Consider the following 14,329-nt stretch of genomic DNA (forward strand, 5'->3'; position numbering starts at 1 on the left):
TTCGTCTCTTGCGCATACATGTTGTGCTATTGTTGAGGCGATTCCTTGTGGCATATGTATATATATATATATATATATATATAAATATATATATATATATAAATAAATAATATATATATATATATATATATATATATATATATATATATATATATATATGGTCCACCAAAACATTCCTTAGCGGGGGCGCTCACATCAGCTGATGTTCACGGCGAGAGAAGGACCTCTCTCACAAAATATTTCCCAGCAATTTGAAAAAACACGTGGCACTCTCCTTTGATGATTCAACTGATAATTCATACCATCACTCTCCTCCTCCAAACTCCTCCAACTGATATATATATCAAAGGAAGAGGAGAGTGATGGTATGAATAAACAGCTGAATCATCCAAGGAGAGTGCCACGTATTTTTTCAAATTGCTGGGAAATATATATATATATATTGATATATATATATATATATACACATACCTATATATGTTTATGTACATATACAAGTGTGTGTGTATATATATATATGTATATGTATATATATATATATTCACTTAAAAAACCATAGGTTTCACACATGTTATAGTTAGCTGGACATTTCACTCGTAAAAAACCAATGAAATTCCCCCGTTATAGTTAGTGCAGGCAACTATAACTCACGCGACCGCAATCCTCTGCTGATGACGTCAGATATTACATCACTGTATTTAGACACTTATTTACCCATGTCTTCTTCCATTAATCTTTAGCTATACATATATTACAAATATTTATTTTTCATAAAGACACATATGTCATCAGTGATGTAATATCTGACGTCATCAGCAGAGGATTGCGGTCGCGTGAGTTATAGTTGCCTGCACTAACTATAACGGGGGAATTTCATTGGTTTTTTACGAGTGAAATGTCCAGCTAACTATAACATGTGTGAAACCTATGGTTTTTTAAGTGAATTTGCAAGGTTTTTTAAATGCTAATTCGTAACTATAACGTGTGTGAAACCTATGGTTTTTTCAGTGAATTTGTACGGTTTTTTAAATGCTAAGTTATGTATTTATTTTATTTATTTATTTTCAGGTTTTTCACCGTGCGCGCACATTGCGCTTCACGCACCGTGCGCGGTCTGTGGGCACCCACAGTTCACCGTGCGCGCACCGTGCGCGCACCGTGCGCGCACCTCGCGATTTAAAAAAAAAAAAAAATTTTGTTCGCCCTTGGGGGTCCTTCTGTGACCCCCTGACCAAGGCTAGGGGGTCAGAAACTGTCCACTCTGCCCCTTTTCACGTTCTCCACCTTTTTTTTCACCCCCTCAGACTGCGAGAGACAAAATGGCGGCCGACACTTCCTGGTTTCGACCGATTCGAATGTATACCGACATCTAACAACCAATCAGAATTGCGCACGGCAGGGTGCGCGCACGGTGCGCGCGTATAGATATTGATATGCTTTTAAATGCTATTTTCTCAGGAAATACTGAACAGATTTACACCAGACCTGCAAAAGTCACTTCCCTGACCTGAGGACTACCTCTTTGCCAAATTTCAAGTAATTCTGTTCAGCCGTTCGGGCTGTACCTTCGACTAAAGGTCCTATGGGAAAATGCATGGGGAAAACGTGTTTTGGGACCCCCCTTTTTTCTCGCCCGCCTGCTTGACGAATCCCCCCGAGACTTTCAGGGTAGGAGCTGAGCGGAGCGCCCCATTAGTTTTGAAAATTTCGCGAAGATTCGTCAACTGGCGCCAAAGTTATTCAAAATAGAATTTTGAGATTTCCTATGGAAACACGGTCCTAACTATAACTATCTACAGGCGACCGCCAGTAGATAATATATCAGTTGTCATAATGCATAATGTTATAAAATACCATGTTGTAAAACAACACATTTTAAATAACAACGTGTTATAAAATGCTGTAAAAAAGGGCATGCATTATAAATGACGTGTTGTAACAACTGATATTCTTTAATAATCATGAGACCTCCACCTGTGCTTCCCAAAGCCATATGTGTCGAATATGAGTTGCCGGTGTTTGTTAGAGCATTTCTTTTAAGCATGTGAGAGTAGATGATATTTGAGTCACACACTGATTACCTCCTCAGGTTGGCCTCCTCGAGTGGGATAAAATACAACTCTGTATTTCTCTACTTTTCCAGGTGCATGTGTCCAACTTATTCGAAATCCTCTTGCGGTTACTTCAGATGTTACCAGATTTGTAGGGGCCCCCATGGTGGCAGTCGATGTACCTAAGCAAACAGATAGCATCATAAACTTAATAAGACATTATAATAATTCTGGGTTTATTTTGGAAAATAATCAAACTGCATTACTTTAGGCAGGAGTGTGGAGGGATTCACTTTTTTACCTGGACATCGTGATGTAAACTGGAGAAACTGTCTCCATACATATTGATTGCATGGTATAACTAGATTTTGTCTCCAAAGAAGATTAGGTTCGGACTTCAGATGTGAAAGCAAAAACCATTACTATGCTAATTTCCTTTACGACACTAATATAAATGTTGGGCCACTTGGTCGTTCCCTGGTGGTTCTAGAACACCCTGTAAATCTTGCGAGAATGCCTACAAGAACAACAATCCTACAACGCAGTCACAACAGAACCCTTGACTAGATGAATGTGTAGGATACTTCCAGCTCCACAGACAGATTGATGAACAATCTTGCTGATGTTGATTCCAGCTACATATATTCCTAAAACGATCATAGCTATTCTAATCTCACTAGAAAACATTGAGCTGGCACCTAACCCCACTAGCATACCAGCGAATACCCCAAAATATAACAAATAAAGTAGCACATTGAAGCAACCCAATTGTTTGAATGAGATGAGGTGGCTGAAGATTGTCAATTAATAAAAAAGAAATGTGCCCGTCCGGCTCCATTATAAGTAGTTTTAATCCCATGAAACAGTGTGTTCTCTGGGATGAGTTCCAGGCCCCAAGTGTTCTTGCTGCCAGTGAATTCTCAATGGTTTGTTTTGGACACACGCTACTGCTGACAGTCCTTGTTTTGACAAATGGGTATTTCATGAGTCTGTTCCAATGACCCTTATCCTCCAGTCCTTGGCCGCCCCATAAAGACACAACTCCTGCTAATGATGACAACTCCTCTGTCTACACAGCAAGGGATAAGGTGCAGGCCTCCATGTTATGTTTGTATTGTGCCCACATCAAGGAGTAGTCTTTTACCTGTGTTTCCTTTGGATTGAGATTTTGCATTAATTTGGTTAAGGAAAAGGCGTGGCCACCCTGAACACTGAATTGTGCAGTGACTGCGCAAAACAATTATTTTTTGTAAGTAATTAATTTTCAAAGTATTTTGAAATGGCTCTTTTAATAATTGGTTTGCAATATGCAATATACAAATCGCTTTCATCTTGTGTGATTTACTGTATACAGGGTGCATTAGTTAATGTAGAGGAGCAATTGTTGAGTTTAAATAGTTTCATTTAGAGCCGACATAAACTTTATGTTGAAAGAAAAATAAAGTTGAAAACAAGAAGAAAGCAACAAACTGACTAACTGAGGAACAACTGTAAAGTCTAGTAAGCCAAGATGACGTTTAATCCATATTTTGGGATCAAACTGTTGGCATTTTTAGAAGGAGAAATTCTTCCAGATAAGTAAGTTCCATATTGGGTGAGCAGGCGAGGTTCTTTTAAGCCTATATTTACAGTCCAGATGATTTTGACACCAGAACCTTTCGAAAATGTGAACATTAGCACATCAAAGAAATGGCAAAACATTAATAGTTGATGTTTTATAGTGGAAAAAATTGGGTACAATCAAGGAATTTGTGTGGTTTGTGTACACTGCAGTTTGAAAAGGAATAAAACGTGCTTATATTACACACTGCTCTGGACTGTGCACAATCAAATATTTCTTATTCATGAATGCTGTTAAACAGAATGTTAATATAAAGTACGCCTCACAGTGCTGTGCACGCATTGTCCTAATTTGGCATTTTGATGGATAAGCGCTGTAGATCGCCAAAGGCCATTTTATACACTGCTGTCAGTTGCCCTTAATATATTCCTTTTAGTCACATTTCTAAACATCTTAGAGTCATATTACGTATTACTTGCAGTGGTGCATAAAATGAGAAAACAGTTTCTGCATAATTTCTACTGGTTGACTACCTACAATGGTACCAAACAGGTTATGCATCAACAGTATTACATAAAAGATGTCCAGATAACAGAAGCCTACATGATTGGTCATCGGGCCCCAAGATACTGGGGTCATCCTAGACCAACTTTGTGATGTAGCCCCAGGACACCCCTTTTTGGATAATTAGGACCTTCATATGTTTTATTCATTCATTCAGAAAGGCAGCAGATCTGCCTACGTGAAGGGCTGGGCAGAGAAGTGGCGGGACTCCACCTTGTCAATCTCCTCTAGGCAATTGGATCTAGAATTAATGATTTCCCTAGTAGTTGCTTATGTTTTAGAGGACCCTGACAGTCCAGCTTCTAATGGGCCTAGTACTGGAAAATCTGGAGGGAAATCACCAACAGGGAACATTCCGAAGCCACAGGAGAAGGGCAATAGGAGGCAATTTCACCCATCACTTGTTACGTAAACTCCGTGTAAGAACCCAGTGAATCACCTCAAACAAACCCCAGAATTTGAAACAACGGTGTACATATATTATATTTGATGAGTTTACAAAGTAATTTACAATCCAGAGCTAAAAAATAATAATCAAGCTTTTACTAAAATAGCCTCATTGCTTGCAAAAGTAGAGGAGCAGAACTTTGATGTGTCTAACGTGGCTCCCCTTTTCAAGTGAAGGGGGTCAGTAAGAGGGCTCCCCCATAATGGGATGGCTTCCTGAAGACTCTAGTCAAATCTGAAGTTCAAGTTCTAGCCTCTCACTCAGTGTGAAAGTTAGCGTACTGTAAGTGACAGCTCAACCCACACTCCAAATGAGTGAGTGTCACTCATAGTGAGTGCGAGTTGATGGCTCTGACTGTCAGACTCCAGAGTGGCGATGGGATTCGATCGATTTGATTTCAGATCTTAAAACTCAGTTAGACTGTAAACCTTGTTGGGACTTTAATCTAACTTATTAAATAGTCCTTCAACAACGGTTGTAAAGCGGTACAACGCAGTTAAAGACATTGTATGCCTTTACCACGCATTTTTTACCATGCCTGTTTTTACCACGAGCATGCTTTTACAACGCATGCCATTACCACGCATTCTTTGTTTTTATATATCAAAACAATGTATTTGTGGGGGGAGACCCCCTATACTCCCCAACTTACCATAAATGCGTGGTAAAGGCATGCGCTGTAAAGGCATACACGAGGTAAAAATATGCATGCTAAAAAAAATGTGTGGTAAAGAAACAACGAGGTAAGAACCTCGTTGTAATGGCTGTTTCCCTTCAACAACAGAAGTAATTGGAAAACCATCAACAATCGGTCAGGTTTGTCTGGTACAGAATGTTCCACATGAGTTGTAAGGTCTTACCTCGTATTTCTCTCTCCTGTTCTTCCACCCGTGTGCACACGGTCTTGGTCAGGCTCTCCACGATGGTGTGCATGATGTTGAAATCCGCCACATTGTAGACATGGGTGCTATGAGGCTCTGAGCCGATCTCCTTCAGTTCGTTTATGTCAGCATTTTTCACACCTTACATTTAGCAAAGGACACATGAGAGTAAAACACTTGTCTTACAGGAAACAACAGCATTGTTATACGTTTTTCCATTAATATTTCAATGTGGGATATCTTTGTTCTTAATGCTGTACATTTTTGTCATAGACTCATGGAAACCATAACAATTTATAACACAGACATTAATAAATAAATTCATTTACGAATTCTCAAGCACCAAAATATAAACATTCTTTATAGCAAATATAAAAAACGTTTCATCAAAGAATATTAAGCCATATAACAATATTTTTATAAAAAATTCAAACAGGCCAATAATGTCATTACATACTGTATCCTAAAGGCCTTATTCGGAGTAAGATCCAAGCTATTCAAGAAATGATTACTCGTGTAGTGCTTCCTAACTACTCAGGCACTCATTACAAGCAGTCCCTTAATTCTGATGGGGCCATTAATAGTAGTTAATGACCCAGTTAGAATTATGAGTTCTGCCGGAACACCGCAGTCTCTTAACTTTCACACAGAGGTTTTGGCTTGGGGAAAATGAGGAATTACCAGGGGAACTGGTTCCAGAATTAGGTAATTACTCATTTTTTAGTGGCCCCTCAGGTCCAATTTGTAATGGGTCTTGTATTGGTAACTCCAGGCGTGGAGATAATCCAGCTTATTTACTCGGCCAGTCATAATGAGGGAATAGAGACGCCCATCTTACTGAAATGCAGTTCCGTCTTTTCCCTCGCCTAGCCTACACAACCAGTCCTACTGAGGGGCCCCATACAATGCCCCATGCGTGGAAGACATGCTTCAACTACTCCCCGGGTCACTTTCTTAATTCCATGAACACTTTCTGCTATATTGTCTGGGGTAGATTGTTCCTGTCCCAATCGGTAATGGCACACGTATACACTATCGCAGGATGAACAAGCATTGGCATAGCCAATAGGTCTCGCTTTTGGGACCTTATAAGTTTTTAGCCATGCAACAGTTGATGTTATTGCGCCAAGGATATTGTGCTGCATAACTAAATACTTATAAGGTCAAAAAAGCGAGACCTATTGGCTATGCCAATGCTTGTTTGGATTCCTAATTGACTAATGGAGGCCACTTTTGTTTTGCCAATTTTTAGTATTTTTGGTTATTTTCTGTCCGAGTACGACCCTGAATACAGATAATATCCCTTGCTCTGTCAAGCCATCATTTGCCCGTTTTTGTAACAATAATTTCAAGGGGCACTCACTGGAAAGCGCTCCCAGCCCAAAAGACCTGCTACTTGTTATACAAAACCGCGACAACAAACAAGCACAAGCATGCAAAAGTGCGATGTGTATTTGCTAGGCGAGCGGACGTGTGCTGCAGTGTCAATGTGGAGCAATTATTCAACCCGTTGGGTAGGGGGTGGTCTGATTCTTCAATTGTGCGATTTAGTTGGAAGCGAACAGCACTTTCAGTCAGAGCAGCGGGGTTCCCTGTGTGAAGAAGCCGGGGCTTTCACCCAAAAAACCATTAAGAGCGGTGAGCAGAAAGCTAGGGCAGTTAATGCTGTAATCCGTCACTATTCACGCAGGTCACTGTGGGGGAAAGGTAGCCCCCGAGTTAATTTTCCGAACTGCAGTCGGAAGAACACTATTGCTTCTTTTCAAGTGCTGATTGCAATGAGTTAATAATTCAAGCGAGGGTTGTGACTTCACTCGGTTTTTTGGAAGGCGTGTTGTTTTGTTATACTTATGGGAGGATGGGGGTGGAGAAAGTGCTGCTCAGGCATGCTCGAAAGTGAAAGTGATTGCGATTTCGATCAAGCGCGGTGAGCGAAGCAATCGAAAGACAAATGGCGGCTGCACGCGTGCACGCTCGCGTGCACGCAAGCTTTAGGCCACCAAAAGCCTGTGGCAACACTTTGAAAACCCACACACTAAATGTCTCGCAGAGCAGCGCATGCGCTGGCTCAGCGAAACCTAAAAAGCGCACTGCAAGTCCCTGCAAGTCCCATTTCTCTGTCCATGCTGAAGCTGAAAGGACTCTCCGTACACTGACTTGCTCCTTAGGGGAGAACCTTGTTTTCTTTATTATATACACATTTTTGGAGTCTCTTTTTTAGATTGATATGATCATCACTGAAGATATTCGTCATATAGTGTTTGTTAAAAATAAATGATCCTGGCTTTTAAATCTCTCAAAGTAAATAAAATAGCACTATTTGACAGAGTAAGCCTAAAATATCTTTTATTGTGTACGGTTAATTAAAACCATTACAATTACGAACAAGAATTGTAACATCGGGGGAACTCTTGGTATAGGTAAAAAGCACACAGCTTAAAACAGTACAGCTGACTAAGGCTTTTGTTCCAGTGCAATGTCACTTTTATAAAACAAAAACTAAGCTACCAATAAAGAGAAGATAATATATTATGGGGGTGTATAGCAAGTGGCGTTCACGTGCAACCAGTCAGGACCCTAATTCGCTGTGCAGATGCAGGATAACCTGTCAGGTGGTTACACCCCAAAGGTCCACCAGACATCAAGAAACAATTGTAGAAAAAGACAGGTCCTGCTAATTGTCACTTAGTTCTTGGAATAAATGTCCCAAATTCCAGAGACCATATGCAAAATGTCATGATTTATTTCCAATCATCTGAGTGCAGTGATACAAGTAAAGGAACAGCCGACACTTGTTTTGCCCATGTGGTTATCCAGCCAAGGGCTTTTTCAAGGCACATATCTAATACTTTGAGTCCCAGTCATGTGGCGTGTGGCCGAAGGAAATAAGAAGACGTCTCTGCATCTCAATTTGGGACATTTATTCCAAGAACTAAGTGACAATTAGCAGGACCTGTCTTTTTTTTACAATTGTTTAATAAAGAGAAGAACCTAACATAAGAACTAAAACATCAGTACATTACGTGTAGGGTGCTATCGAACGAGTTTGCCTAACACAAGGGCCACTAAAAATGTTATTAAAAAAAGGAACACAGCACTGATTTGCTAATGATAAAAAAAGTCTCACAGGTGCTAATACAACAGTCATCATCAAAATGACATCACCCGAAATTACTTTAGCAAATCACTTTAGCTTAAAAGATAAGATGCTCGTGTAGACAGGGATCTAATTAAAACATTAAACACTTTTACCAATAGAGATCAAGTGCTAGTTCGAAGAAGAACCTGAAAAAACAACTAGAACATCAACACAGGTTAAAAAAGATAAAGTGTAATTATTCTAATATGCCTAACGCAGGTACCCACTTATGCCAGTTGGAAACACACACCTCAGTGGTCTGCTAGTGGGCTAAGAAGACCCGCAAGAGCTAGTGCAAAGGATATAGCAGCAAGTAGACAAAAAACACTCATGATCGGGATTATATCATACACAAAGACTATTTAAATACGAACAATACTTTTAAAACAAGCATTGAAAATGCAATAGGTCTCACCTTTGATTAAGTTAAAGCCATTTGCTTTGCTAATGGTATTGTATAGCAAAGCAAATAGCTTTAACTTAATGAAAGGCGAGACCTATTGCATTTAATGCTTGTTTCCGGACTGCAGTGACAGTAGGCACATCATGTGCACGCTCACACTACTCACTTCTCACTAGAGGAGAAGTTATGGCATGATCTCATGCCAGGTGAGCGTTGTAGGGGGATGGGAAATCCTTTAAAGAGAGTCATTTTCTCTCTGGGTTTCCCTTCTCTTTTTGAAACTCAGGGAGCAGCAACATTGTCGTGGTGTCACCAGGGCTTTAAGTGGAAACATTTTCAATATTATATACAAGTCATTGTTGCTGCTTATTTATCTTATGCAACTAACAACCATTGACAAAGCCAATAGTCCTGACTTCTTGTAGGTATGATGTTGCTTGTTGTATCATATCTGGATGCAATGACAAACAGCCAAATACAAGTCGGGCGGCACACTATGCTAAGCACAGATTTTTAGCTTATATGTTTTTAAGTCACGCCCTTAACCCCTTCCATGCTGCGCAAATTCCGCCGCTGTGCTGACGGAATCTTGCGCTGGCGTGGTCATGACGGAACGGTTCCGTCATGAGCACAGCTCAACCGTGGCTCATGACGGAACCGTTCCGTCATGAGCACCGAAGGGGTTAATTACATTGAACACGCTTCTTTGAGAGACCCCCCCAGTTTATTCATCCCACTTAAAGCCCTGCCCACAGCGCTATAGATACTCACATGAATACATCCATGTTTGGTCCTGTTGTGTGTGGTGAAAGCATTCAAACACATACTGGGAGAGAACAAGAACCCAACAGTTCCTGTGTTTATCGGGCAGGCAAGTTAAGCACGAAAAAGCTAATCGGAGGTGTACACAACCAATTAACGAATTTGTCAATTAAACAGTCACAAGTGCTGGTGATGTCCGCATGACAACTGCACAAAAGAATGTACCGTCAAGGCTGCAGCACAAAAGAATATACCGTCAAGGCCGCAGCTCATTGAACAGGACAGTAAAGAGGCGGCATCAGAGGTAACTCTATTGCTTTCTCTCCTTCCGCCGAGGACATGACTAACAGCCGCGATTCAGCGTCTGTAACCCACCCCAACGAGTGCAGGAGCTAGAAAGCTGAACTATCAGCAGTGACAAAAGCTATTCAAGCCACTGCCACGAACTTAAAGTTTTTGACACCAAAAAAAGCAAAGCAGCAAACAAAAAGTGACCTATGACCTGCAGCACTTCAACAAAGCGTTAAACTACGATTACAGACTGAGGAATCCAAACTAAGCTCGCTTACAAAGCTCTTGCAGTTGAGTAGTATTCGGCGTGTACATTTACACTCCACGCAGAAAAGCACTAAGGGATCTGACCGAAGGCTAACCACGTCAGCTGGCTGGCATCCCAGTTAGAAAGTGCATGCCGGCATCAGCCAGGCCTTGCAGGATAACCAGCACAACTGCTGCACGGTGCTGGAAGGCGAGCCCTCTCCAAACCACAATTGTCAACACGTGCGTGCTTTGCTTATTACAATGTACTGTTAGCAGCGCCGTGGTAATAGACATGGCATGTCCGATGGAAGATTCGCATTCAGCTTAAGAACTCACTTCTTCTCCATTAAAGCACAGCGTGGTACTTTGACTTGAAATATTCTGCCAGTTAGAAGCACACCGCACAGAGCTCAGGTCATGAACCAACTGAGCAGGACGTTCAGACCATGACGCACCGGCCGAGGCCAGTTTCCTTTGTGACTCCGTATGCACTATGTTTTTCCAATCAGTATCGAGCTGTCCTTAATCCCGGATTCATCCCTCTGACAACTTGACACTCCTGTGATCCTGCGCAAGTGACTTTATTGCCGCTGTACTTCGTCACCACACACCCGATGGACGGGGCCAAAAGGGGACAGGGTGGCAACCAGGGGTGATTGACATGCCTCCGATGCAATCATTGCACTGCCTTTAGCATAATTTGTGACGCCAAACGACGCGCACGAATGAAACCTGCAGGCGGAGCCGAGACACGGCTTCAGAATCCGTATTGATTCCAAGAAGCCCTCGCATGGCGAGAGCAACACATGTGCTGCTTTCGTCAGGCCGAGACCTAAAAAGGGACTGATAACTCACAAAGGGAACTAGGTTTGGCCTACTGGGGGTACGCCAGAAGTGGGAGCAGAGCCCCCCCAACATGGCCCCTAGTTGACTGAGCATGTTGGATGCTTGGGAGATAAGTTTGGTCAGCTGGATGAAGAAGATATTATCTGGATTGAAGGTGCAAAGGTGGGCAGCTGGCAAGTAATAGCTCCTACTTTTTTGCGCTCATCCAACAAGACTGGGCAGAGGCACACAACAAACATTTCTGCACACTGGCCGCAACCCCTGTAAGATGTTTCCTCCATGGGTTGACGACACCTGGCTAATTGCGTTAAAAACAGGCACTCCCCCAGCCTGAGGGCCATAAATATTGCCATCAGGTGATTCGAATACGTACAGGTGAGATATGGCTGGGGCCGGGGGATGCTGACTGGTACGTGTTGATAATTGTCCAGGCATGCTTTCATTTGGCCAAGACGGCTCTGTCAGAGTGATGTGACCAGAGGCGGACACATTTTGTGGCACCCAATTTAAATGCTGATTGACTCGGATTAATGGCCCACAGTTCATTCACATTTAAAAGTTGCTGGCAGCCCTCAAGGAACCGATGGTGCGCCTGACTTGCCGCACTGGAGCTGATTTCGGTGCATAGCAATGCTTCTAGGCAGCCAGCCCTGCCCCCGCAGCTTGGGACACAGGTTAAGGTAGGCACCACCAGCGACTGCCCGTTGGTCGAAGAGGCCCAGTTCTAACCTAATCTGGGCAGCGGATGAAGACTTTGCAGCCGGAGGACGCATTTGCATATCCTTGTGATGAATTTATTTAATAAACTGCTGTCCTTACCCAGTAAAACTTCGCTGCCAGAAGTCAGTGATGGGGAGAATTTGCCCCTCATGACCTCCAGCAATGCGATACGGCTGGACCCCGATAATATTTTTGATATCTTTGACAGGGTCACCTGAAGGGTCAGGTCCTTTGCTTCCACTCCATTGCATTGCCTCAGGACAGAGTAATAATCAGATTTAACATTCAAGTACCTGTAAATAATGGTTTCTGGTATTCAAGATATACATATTATTATTACCAGCTGCATGCTATACAAGTGCAGGACAACCATCATTATTTCCTTATTTCGATTTTCAAAGCGTTTTGCAAGTTAAAGTTCAAAAAGTACAAGCACTGCATAAGGAATGTGCACAGGCCCACAGGACAGTGGGTGCTCGAGGATTTGGACGTTTTCCAAGTTAGAGAAGGCATGAAAATCAACCCTGACAGGCAGACACAGAGTGTACAAGCTTACACAAAGATTAGGCACATCATCAACTAGATGTTGTGACAAAAGGCAAATATTTTACATTCAGGCATTCCTTTTTGCTACACTCTACAGATCTATCGCTTGTAAAAGGACACCAAAGCCTCTCAGACAGTCGCTCTGCTAATACCCGTGACTGCTCATGAGCTGTGTAACTGAGATGACGAAGAGTTGGAGAGAGAAGAACGAAAGGGCGGGACTGTTTGAATTTACAGGTGTTTCAGCAACACATCCCCCCGGTCTGCCCCACAAGGCATCTCTATGGGGTGTTCCTGGCACAGACTGGGGCAGAGCCCCAAATTATTAAAAAAAAAATGTGTGTGCCCAGCGCAGGCACAAATTCACTAGTGACAGCATTGGAGTGACCTATGGTGTGGTGGTTTACCACCACTTTGTCGCTGCAGGTGGAGTGGCACCGTCCGAGAGGTTTCAGGGATTCCCCCGTCACAGACCGATGCCATGTGAGACTGAACCCACCAGCAGAGGATCTCTTGGACTCCACTGCTCCCATTCAAGGGTACAGGAATAGAGCTGTTCCCTCATATTCATGGGTTGGTTTGTGTAGTTATTATATGGGTGCACGATCATCATTACAAAAGGGGCCACACAAGCTTCGGTGGTTCCATCTGCATTGTGGAAGTGGCCAGGTGGTGCAGAAAATGAGCATCAATGCCCATTACACGCCCAATGCACTTACGTAACATAGTCCTTGACATTTCCTGGAGAAACCAAGATACTCTATCCCAAGAACCACACACTCTAAAAAATTACTATATCTCTAGACTTTAAATGGCTTGCTGACAAAATTCTCCCTTCACCTCTGGGCATAAATTTCAAGGTCCATTTCAAGACTGCAAGACCGTGGCGGATGTGCATCATATCATCTGCCACTTCACCCAACACTGCTAGCTTAACATGTTCAAGACCTTCCTCAAAGTCAAATTCTACTTGGATCAACAGTCTGTCATCCAGCAATCTGTGCTAGCCTTATTAGTGCCAGCTTCTCTTCACTGTCTTACTGGAGACACCATGGTCAACATAAACTCCTAACACTATATTCACACCAGTCTATGGAGCTATCCTATATTACTCATAGCATTTCCAGTACACCCCCAAAAGTGTTAATTGGCCATAAACCCAGTACTACATCATCAACCCATGCCATTGGCCCTCACCTCCAATTTCTCTTGAATTGAAGGTGGTGTCCTGCATAAACAGCTTCACAAGAACCTGCCCCACCATATTTGTAGCTTCACAATAGCTGCACATCCTTTAGCATCTCATCAGTGCGGCAACTCAAGCACTCAGGGAGCGATGATCACTCTGTGTTTACAATGCTCTATCTCATCACTCACATTACACCTTGTGCACCATTTTGTGTAATGTATATTCAGCAGAGTTTGTCAATATGCTTGCAACTGATGTTAATATAAATATAAAATGAACAAAAAATATGATGGATAATGCGCCCAAAAAAACTGAAGCCCCGATGCAGCACAATCCAAAAATCCTAGAAGTAAGCCAGTGGTGAATACCAAGCTTGCCTTTCTGCATTTACTCAGAGGATTTTGTGGAAGTATGTGAGAGGCGTGGGTACATTGGGTCTACTAGTGGCAGTAGATGTAGTGCACCTTTGAAGAAACAAAGGGCATGCACTCACTTCTCAACGAGACAGGTTTCTCCATTCCAGAATGAGGTAGTACCACAGTAAACATTCATAAAAACGAATCTACCCAATAAGCCAACACATGGCACAGCAAGGTCACTAATACCATGCAACTGAACTTCGGAGATAGCCACAGCACACACTGGTGAACTCGATCAGTGTAAGGTTTGCAAGCCTCTT

At 42.4% G+C, this 14,329-nt stretch overlaps 1 protein-coding gene across 3 annotated transcripts in view; it reads right to left on the reverse strand.

The window, feature by feature from the left end:
- The window catches only part of COL14A1 (collagen type XIV alpha 1 chain), a 513,241-nt gene that overhangs the window by 305,242 nt on the left and 193,670 nt on the right, over nt 1–14,329 (reverse strand). For all 3 annotated transcript variants that reach the window (XM_085605041.1, XM_085605042.1, XM_085605043.1), the window contains 2 exons: nt 5,485–5,646; nt 2,082–2,233 (listed from right to left, as the gene is read on the reverse strand). In XM_085605041.1, coding sequence (XP_085461167.1) covers nt 2,082–2,233; nt 5,485–5,646 — 314 coding nt within the window. The remainder of the gene's footprint in view (nt 1–2,081; nt 2,234–5,484; nt 5,647–14,329) is intronic.

The sequence above is a fragment of the Triturus cristatus genome, chromosome 5_1 (assembly GCF_964204655.1).
Source record: "Triturus cristatus chromosome 5_1, aTriCri1.1, whole genome shotgun sequence".
Lineage (NCBI taxonomy): Eukaryota > Metazoa > Chordata > Amphibia > Caudata > Salamandridae > Triturus > Triturus cristatus.